Source organism: Alosa pseudoharengus, unplaced genomic scaffold, assembly GCF_046254945.1.
Source record: "Alosa pseudoharengus isolate Yale_2024_CS ecotype anadromous, Long Island Sound unplaced genomic scaffold, YU_APseudo_1.1 YU_APseudo_1.1_scf_15, whole genome shotgun sequence".
In the NCBI taxonomy this organism is placed as follows: Eukaryota; Metazoa; Chordata; class Actinopteri; order Clupeiformes; family Clupeidae; genus Alosa; species Alosa pseudoharengus.
The window spans coordinates 22,464,695-22,474,780 of NW_027468620.1; the positions used below are offsets into that span (position 1 = coordinate 22,464,695).

A 10,086-nucleotide genomic window follows, 5' to 3' on the forward strand; every position below is an offset into this window, starting at 1 on the left:
ATACTGCACGCTGCCACTGATGCCATTAAACAGGGAGAGCGAGCTGAATACTCATCAACTCAGTTAACACACTCGCCCGTCCTCTCTCTCCGTCCCTCCGTCACCTTGTCTTCTCCTACCTCTCCCTGTACATCAGCCCCCTGTCACACCTTGACCTTCTCTTTCTCTCTCCCTCTCTCCACACCTCCTCCCACTGTATCCCTCTCTCCTGCTCTTTTCATCCACTGTTCTCTCACCTCCTACACTCTCTCCATTCCTTATCCATGCGCACCTCCCTCTATCTCTCTTCTCCTCCTTCTCTGTGAGCTCCATCTCTCCACCTTCTGCTTCTCTCGCCTCATACAACCCCCATGTTTGTCTCTCTCTCCCTCCATCCATAACTCTCCATCCATAACTCTCTTTCTTTCTTTCTGTCTTTCTCTCTTTCCCTCTCTTTCGCTCTCAATCTTGTTCATTTGAACCATGTTTCCATTCTTTTCTCTTTGCATACTCATCGCTCTATCACTCTATCCCCTTTCTCTCTGCATCTCTCACTCCACTTAACCCCTGCCTGAGTCTGTCTCCCTCTCTGCATACCCATTCCTTTTGCGCTATCCATCTCCTTCATTCTCAATCTTACCTCTTTAACCCATGCCTCACTCACCTCTCTCTCTCTCCCTCTCTCTTTCTCTCTCTCTCCCTCTCTCAATCTTACCCACTTAACCCATGCCTGAGACTCTCTTTCATTGTATACTTATCTCCCTCTATCTCTTCTCCCTCCTCTGTGAAAGCTTTATGGGGTGTTTCACTCCTGAGGAAGACTAATGAGATCCTCTATGGCTCGTAATGAAGCAGCTGTTGAGAGTTTTCCGAGCGCGAGCCAGACACTCTGATAAACCCACGCCGTTGTCATCTGATCTACGGGGCATCGTCTCCGCGGTGACAAACACTCGGTTGTTATGGGGACATTTCTTCCTCCCTCTCTCCCTCTGTGTGTGTGTGTGTGTGTGTGTGTGTGTGTGTGTATGTGTGTGTAATGTTTTGTTTTGTTCTCAGGACTCTGTCACTTTGATCACATTCCTCTCTCTCTCTCTCTGGGGACATTTACCACAATCAACAGTCAGAATAGCAGTGGGAGGGAGAGGGAGAAAGACACACCAAAATAACATCTGAGGAGCGTTTTAAAGTTTGTTCTGCACTTTGCGTTCGTCAGACAGACGAGTTCTCAGGCATAGCCAGGTGTTGTTTTTGTTGCGTCTCTTTCGCTTCTATTATTCTTGCTTCAGCTAAATTGCCTGTTTCCCATGCGCACAGAGCACTGCCAGATTGGAAAGAAAGTCAGAACATAAGAGAATGTCTATTTAAAGTCAAACCAACAAACCAATTTAGACTTGGCAACTATAAATAGAGTTATGAGGAGCATACTCTTCAATCATTATTTCATGCCCACTTCATGCTTTGAAAGGTGCAGTGTGAGTGATTTTCTCCGAGTGGCGGGCTGAAGTGGTTAAAGAAGCCAGAGTAATATAGCGTGGCAAATTTCCTCTCTTCATATGAATAATTCTGACTGAATAAAAGCAAATGTTTCCTCCTATCAATGAATCATCAGCTGTGAAGCCTCAGCCTCCTCTCTCTCTCTCTCTCTCTCTCTCTCTCTCTCTCTCTCTCTCTTTATCCATCCTATCACTCTTTTCCTGCACTCTTTCTCTCTTCCCTCCCTGGCTCCATCTCATCTAATTTGTGTGTTCGCTCCGTGCAGATGCGGAGTTGGCTTCATTTACTGACTGATAGCTTTTCTCCTACGCTGTCGACTTGCATGATGGACACCAGTGTTTAGCTGGTGAAGTGACATAAAACAGGTGCATCAGCATCTCGGAGTCGCTCGCATTTACACTTAAGTGGTGATATATTGCTACATCTGACATATCTGCATCTATTAGATAGCGAGCAGAAACAAATCAGAAGTTCTAACAAGACTCAAGAACTTGATTGATGTAATGTTTTGAACTGTGATCTCTCTGTGATTCTCTCTCTCTTTATCTAACACAGGCACCGGGTACTCCGACATCTAAAAATGAGCCCGTCATGGTGCCTTGTTCTGGCTGTGGCCCTTCTGTGGGGCCCTCTGGGCCCTATGCCCCTAGCAGCACTGGCCCCTGAGAATGAGGTGCCCCTCCGGCCAACCACCTGGCTCCTGGAGGACAAGGTCACTCCCATCCATCTGCCCAAAGGGAAGACGAGGAGGTGAGAGGCCATACGCAACCACATAGGCCATACTATCTATATCATAAGTTAGACCACAATTGGCATCCTTTATCGCCACATAGCATGCAAAGTTAGCACAAAAAGCATAAGAAATAATCTCATTATCAGTAAGCTCCTATTCCATAGTCTGCTGCAGTACTTCGTCACGTAAAGACAAGCAAGCCTTAAATATTGCAAGAACAAGTGCAACAATAATCTCATAGTTCTGTCCCCTCACAGCATAGAAGGCTAGCACAAAAAGCAATAAACTCATTCCCAGTCCTCTCCTATGGCAGGGCCTGCTGTAGCAGTGAAGCACATTATGTAAAGATGAGCCCTTTAGCCTCTCTGGCAGGAGGTTCTGTCACACTAAGCTGGGTGTTCTGAAGCGTGTAAAGGAGCGGTTCATGGGCCAGGGCCCCCACATGGACACTGCCAGAGATCCAAGGCTAGCGTCCGCGGCCGTAAATTAGCGACAGCGTCTCCCTGCGAGCTGCAGTCTGTCCACTGCAGCACTCGCGCGTCACAGGGGTGGGGCTGGAGACACAGCCTCTGAAGCTAATGCAAACTAATTAATCAATTAAGTTGCTGTTGTTTAGAAAATGATGTCCTTGACACAAGATGATGTTTGCACAGCTGTCTGTGTCAAAACTGTAAGGATGTGGTTTGAGGGAGACGTACGGAGACTGAACAGCTTAGACTCAAACAAGCACGTAGCGTGATGATGAAAAATGAGTGAAAGTGATGCGAGACCCATTTGGCTGGTTTGGTTTAGTGAAAATTTGATTACAAGAGAACTTCCCCGATTCTGCAGAAGGAATAACGTGGGCGGAATGGCAATCATTATCAGGGTATTGGCTATGAGTGTAGCACAAGTGTTTCAATTGTCGTTTCAATTGGATTTTTTGTACATTTGTTGCTTACTTGGGTGGTAATTCAGCATCTCCCCTTGGAATACTGCCACACTAAGTGCAAGTGGAGTCTGATTTTAGTGTGCAACTTCAGTTGTTCTGATACATCTTGATGTGCCTGCAATAAGTCCAATGCTGACAAATGATCTTCATCTCTGACCAACAACAAACAATTAAAACCAGCATTCGACACAAGACAGAGACCAAATACACACAGAAAAAAAGTGAAGATCAATGAACGTTAAACATTTTCCTTCTATGTGTGTACTGCCTCTCTCGTAGCAGACAACAAGGTCAAATGCACTGGATATAAAGGTTACTCTCTATCAGATTCACCATCCCAAATGAGAGTGGCTGAAAGCAATTTGGCCTGAGCACTACTGCAAAGGCACCAGTGGCTGATCCCACAGCACGGGGGCCTGGATGGGCTTTGGCCCCTGCCATGCAGCACCATATTTTGGGGAGGGTGATGCAAAAGTCACGCTTCAGAGCAATCGTTTCCTGGCTCCAAAAGATTTGTCCTTCAACTCCAACACGCAGAATAGCAGCACCGTCCATTCCTCCGTCTGTCCTTCTGCCCCAGCACGATCCTTTACCCCGGTATACTGGCGATAGTCATCTCAACATTTCACATTGATCACGAGGCCTTATCTGGGAACGCTCAGGCGACCTCCTGCTCAGTGCTCTCTGGCAAAGGTGCCTTATCATCCCTCCGAGGATAACAGAGGGAAATACATTAGCGGAAAGGGGGAAAATACCATGGGGTTGTCATTTGAAAACTCGTTTAATTGCAGAGACATTTGCTACATGTTCTAGATAAATCAAACCACATGTGTTAGTGATTACTAATGGTCAGAAAGGGATTACCACTGTTTCATAGCCAGATCTATTATTTTTTCCCCCTTGCAGGTTCTACTTCACTCTGAAAAAGAAAACGCCTTCCATGTCCCTGACTGTAAGCCCCTGTGGTACCCCCATCGAGTGGACTCTGGCTGCCCGAACCCTGAAGGACAAGCCGCCCAAAAACCTGCACTGTGAGTGTGGAGGCGGACAAGAACAACAGAGACACATAAAACCAGCAGCTAGCGTTTCCCAAGGAAAAACACTGCGTATAAACACTCATAAATGCTTTTTTAATTAGATAAACAAGCGAGTAGAAAAGGTCCTTCCTGGCCTTATTTGTTTTAGATGGGTAGGAGATATAGCCAAAAGACAAATCTGTTCTCTCCCTACACCTCCCACCCTCTCTCTCTCCCTCCCTCTCTAGGATAAAGGATAAAACAGGATAATCCTCTGAATTCATTACAAGTAATACATTTCAAGCTAGATCAATCTGTGTGATACAAGTTCAATTCATTGGCGTTCCCTTATCTTAATATTTCACTCCATGTTCCACATTTCAGTCACTGTGCAAATGCCACACAGATATCCTGTCGGTTCTCTCAGGACGTTGACAGTCTCATATAGAGTTACACGCCACCAGATTGTTTATGTAAAAGTGTCTTATTTGTCTTCCTGGTTCCAGAAGGTTCCATGGAAACCAAATATTGTGCCTTTCAGCACTACATACTGAGTAGTGTGACATACAGATGGATGCAGAAGGCAGGGAGGAGAAAGAAAATGCCACTTTCCCTTTTAAAAGGGTTTTAGCTTAAATGACAGAGGGATGGGATTAGAATCTGACCGTTGAAAGTGTGTGTGTGTGTGTGTGTGTGTGTGTGTGTGTATGTATTTGTGTGTGTATGTGTGTGTGTGCTTATGCACTCAAACAACTGTTTTTCATGACATTTAGTAGGCCCTGGAAATGTTTGACATTTAACATCCTTGAACAACTACTTCCAAACATTTAAGTATCTCTTTCAGTGAAAACAGGCAGTCAGCTGATGATTATCAAGCTATGATAATGAGCTGAGAGAGATTGAGAGATTGAGACAGAGAGAGAGATGTACGTGTAATTCAAAATCAGATTACCGGTAGTATATTAAAACCATTCCTATCTCTGTAGCTAAATCAAGACTGTCTCTTAAAAATCCTCCTCCTAGGTATTCTATATCAGGACATTCATTCTCTACAGGGGATATCAGCATTATGAAATCATAAAGTGACACATAAATCATTTAGACAGTGAACTCAAGGGTCCATCCACAATGTTCAATAATTCACTTTGATTAAGAAATATCTGGCACAGACTGAAGTGACAAACGTAATGATGGTTTTAAAAAAAATGAGGATGAAAATGTATACTATGCTTTTGATTATCAGTGTGCCTAATTAGGTTGCCTCTTGAATCTCATAGCTGTTCTCTTTTTCACAGGGAGTTCAAAAAAGAGTATGCCTGAGGTATGGTGGAGAGGCCCTGGAACTGAAGCGAAAATCCATACCTACACTGGCAACTCGGCAGACACCTATATGGGTCCTGCCTATACACCTGCATCCATCTACATTCTGAGGCTAAAGTCGCAAGAGCAGGACACCAGTGCCTCTGTCTACCTGCATGAGGGACCAGGGTCATCAGGGGTCTTCCCCAAACTTCCGGCCGACCCAAGAGTCCACACGCTCGGGGTGGGACTAACCAGCGTCACCCTAAGCTGGAACCCCAGCGCTTCTGTGACCCAACCGAGCCACTCCGTCAAGCACCTGTACGACTACTGCGTCCTGGTCAACCACAACCACAACTACCGAAGCCTCTGTGCTGCACGCGAGGGCATCAAGAAGGAGAGGGAGAGGGACTGGAAGCGAGAGAAGAAAGACAAGCAGCGGAAGGAGACTGCGTGGCCAGTACACAAAGACTGGTGGGGGCAGCAGTGGGATGCGTTAGGGGAACTCCAGCCCTCCACCTCTGGCGTGTCCGACGACGTCGCCCAGCTTGGCTGCGTCTGTCGCGGCATCGAGAGCGTGTGCACCGTCTCTGAGCTGCTGCCCGACACACAGTACTACTTTGACGTCTTCGTGATCGACAGGCTCAACGGCACGAGCGCGGCCTACACTGGCACCTTCACCCATACCCACGAGCAGGCTCAGCCGGCCGTGATTGCGTTAAAGGAGGGCGAGCCACGTCTGGTTGCGCTGCAGGACGGACGAGGTAGCAGCAGTGGTGGCGGTAGTGCCAGCGGCAGACAGCAGGGGGCCACGGTGTTTAGCTTCCGGCCCCGCGGCTGGCAGCAGAACGGCCTGCTGACGCTCCAGAGCTGCAATGGCACCCAGAAGATCAGGGTGGTGGTGACCAGCCGAGGGAAGGTGCTCTCCACCCAGGAAGTGGGCGAGCAGCTGGCTCAGTTGTGGCTCCAGGGAGCCCCCTCTTACATCATCAGGCTGGAGAGCACGGAGGCATCTGCCGCAACCGGCCGGGTGAGCGCGGCAAGCAGCTCAAGGGTCGCAGTCAAGATCCAGGCATCGTCGGCATACCATCGGCAGGCCGCCCCGGTCCTTCCGGCCACCCTCCAGATGAAGTCCTTCAACAAGCTGCGCAGTTGCACCTCGATCACCCTAGCCTGGATGGGCACGGAAGAGAGGAGCCTGTACTGCGTCTATCGCCGGCGCCTGTCTGACGATGTCATCGGGAAGGAACGGAACTCCGACCGATGCCTGGGGCCCGAGACGAGGCCCGACTCCGAGAGGGTCCTCTGCAAATATTTCCAGGAGCTGAACCCACGACGGGCCGTCACCACAGCCGTGATCGGAGGCCTAGAACCCGGAGCCTCCTACTTGCTTGACGTTTACCTCGTGAGACGCTGGGGGATCCCAATCAAATACCATAGCAAGACAGTGCGAACAAGGCGAGAGTGCTAAGCAATCCGCCATGATCACTCTCACCTCTTCCTGTCAGTAGCTATAGAGACTCATTGCAGAGAAATGATTGACAGAGACTTTGTCATGATTAAGCCATTCTTTAAAAAAAAAAAAAGACAAGAGAGAGACTGGGGGGATTGTTCTATGCCACAATATTGGTCACACCAGACCACATGCAGCGAATTCAAAACTGCAATGAAATCAAACCTCACACCAGCAAAATGCATCTACATTACTGAAACCCGCTGTGCTCCTCTCGCTTTGGTCGTTGTTGTTCATAATGATGCTGATGCAGATGATGTGCCATTGCTCTGTGTTCGTTAATTACCCAACTCTGTGTCAGTATGGGGAGTCTATATGCCAGATCGCTCCCAAAATCAAGTGACTGAGCCAATTAGGCTATGCAAGCAAAACTGCCCAAGGACTAGAAGGACCAGCAGAAAGAATTTTGGTTTTCTTAAAACTCATGGGGGAAACTGTGTAATGACTTTTGTTTTTCAGCTGAGCTGATCTCAGATATGTATATCTACTGGCTTTCTATGGAGAGAGAATTAGCTTTGTGCTACGTTAGTGGTGTCTCTTAATGTTCTGCTTTCCGCATGCAGCAGATGAAATAATTTAGCAGTTTGCTTCATTGTCTTTGATGTAATTTTGTGCTACGCTTTGACACGCCAATAAACTTGCACTCAGTGTTTGTGCATTGTGATCAACTGACCATGGAAGCAATTTTTTGACAATCAACCACTTGATCAAAAGATCTGTCTGATGAAAGCTTGTGTTTACTGTTGCTTCCTTGTTTACAGACAAATCATCACAAACATAAAAGGATGCATTTGTAACATGTTTCTACCATACTGCTTCAAATTTAAATTCAGTTAAAATGGGATTAAACAAGAAAAAAGTGTGTGTGTGTGGGGGGGGGAGGGGGTATACACAACTGGCTCTGTTGTGAACTAAACGTTGTCCAATTACTATGTGGGTAATAAATGTGTTACTGGAGAACCACACAATAGACCCAGATTATAGAACCAGAGTTGTATCTATTTCAGCAAAGAAATGTTGGAAACAATGGTGACATTTTTTCCATCTTAGAGAGACAATGATGTAAGTGAAATTCACCAAGACTTTGGTCTTGCTGCCTTTGGTTCCTCCACATTATGTACTCTGCTAATCTAATAGAGAGATTTGCAACCTAGAGTTCAATGTGTGGAATGTTACATGTCTAATGGGCAGTTTCCATTCCAGCGAATTTTGCATGAATCTCATTCAGGGGTCAAATTAGCCATTACACAGTTGTCCTGTGGACAGGAGTATGGCAAGCTTTGGTCTGCAATCAGACTGTCACTGGAAATGGTGTGTGGGCTCCATGGTAGAAATAGTGTGTAGACCCTACTTTTATTTTGGCGTGTTGGCCTTGTGGATCACACAATCATTTTGGTATACTGGTTCTTTGGTCATTTTGGTATGTGGAAATATGTGGTATAGTGGAAATGACATGGTAACACTTTATTTGAAAGGGTCTACACAAGGGTGACATGTAACCATCATAAGATTGACAAGACACATGTCATGCACATTAATGACACATTATTGATGTTTATGACTGTTGTCATAATGTGTCATTCGGTTTTTGGAATGTCAAGTTGACATTGTTTGGGTGTCATCATTATAACAACTTGACATTAGCCAAGGTGACATTATTTGAGGGTGTCTCTGTCATGACAACTTGACATTAGCCAAGAAAATGTAAACTGTTTACAATATTGTCATGACAACTTGACATTAGCCAAGAAAGAAATGCAAAATTGACATATAACTGTATTTGGCCTGACTCATCTTCTAGGTTTGTGAAGTGGTGGGCCGGAATAATTGATTGTCATGACACTATTATAATTGTGTCATGAATACTTTCCTTGGCATGATATTGTCATGACAACTTGACATATAACTGTGTTTGGCCTGACTTATCTTCTAGGTTTATGAAGTGATGAGCCTGAACAATTGGCTGTCATGACACCATTTTAAATTAGATATACTCAACATATTGTAGCAAACTGCAATGTTGTCTCAGAATGTTTTTTATTGGCTTAAGACACTTTAACACACGAACAGTAATGCCGGGCCAGACCCAGCCCTTATGCCCCAGCACTGAACATCTGCCCTAGGCTGCATGCAAACACACACCAGCCAAACCTGGCTCTTAACACTCCAACTCACTGTAAAACATAAACACGACAGACATGACATACAACATAACACATCACACTGCACAGCATCATGGGAGCACAGTCATAAACCAGCTAGACTCAGTTCATTACAATATTGAACGTACATTGTAGATGTAACCCACTCGAAAATAGCCTACTAATAGGATTACATTATATCTAATTTCTTGATTACTTTTAGTTATGTTTTCCCTGCACACCGTATTTGTCCAGTAGGTGGCAGTGGTTTTAGCACTTTGAGTCCCTTTTCTGGTTTGTTTTGGATGAATTAGAGTGGTGGACACTGAAATTTTGACGATTGGTCCTGTCTCGCCTTTGACTACTCAGAGTGGCTGCCAACAGGCATACTCAAACATGTCCTAAAACAACCCTTAACATTCGTTTTCAAAACTGTGCAACTCACCGAGTGGTATGCTAGTGCTGAAGTTTCATGTACTGTATGTAGTGAATGTAATAATTAAACAATTATGTCAAGTTGTCATGACAATATCATGCCAAGGAAAGTGTTCATGACACAATTAAAATGGTGTCATGACAGTCAATTGTTCAGGCCCATCCCTTCAGAAACCTAGAAGATAAGTCAGGCCAAACACCTTGCATTTCTTTCTTGGCTAATGTCAAGTCGTCATGACAATATTGTAAACGGGTTACATTTTCTTGGCTGATGTCAAGTTGTCATGACAAAGACACTGTCAAATAATGTCACCTTGGCTAATGTCAAGTTGTCATAATGATGACACCCAAACAATGTCAACTTGACATTCCAAAAACCGAATGACACATTATGACAACAGTCATAAACATCAATAATGTGTTATTAATGTACATGACATGTGTCATGTCATTCTTATGACGGTTACATGTCACCCTTATGTAAACCCCTTCAAATAAAGTGTTACGCATGGGCCCAAAGATGGAAATTACACTTTGGTTATTTT

The 10,086-nt window shown here is 45.3% G+C and overlaps 1 protein-coding gene across 1 annotated transcript; it reads left to right on the plus strand.

Moving 5' to 3' along the window:
- Positions 1-2,053: 2,053 nt before the first annotated feature.
- ndnfl (neuron-derived neurotrophic factor, like) lies at positions 2,054-6,923 on the plus strand. The gene is made up of 3 exons (XM_076285917.1): positions 2,054-2,223; positions 4,044-4,168; positions 5,449-6,923. The coding sequence occupies exons 1-3, from the start codon at positions 2,054-2,056 to the stop codon at positions 6,921-6,923; spliced, it is 1,770 nt and encodes a 589-aa protein (XP_076142032.1).
- The last annotated feature ends 3,163 nt before the right edge of the window (positions 6,924-10,086 follow it).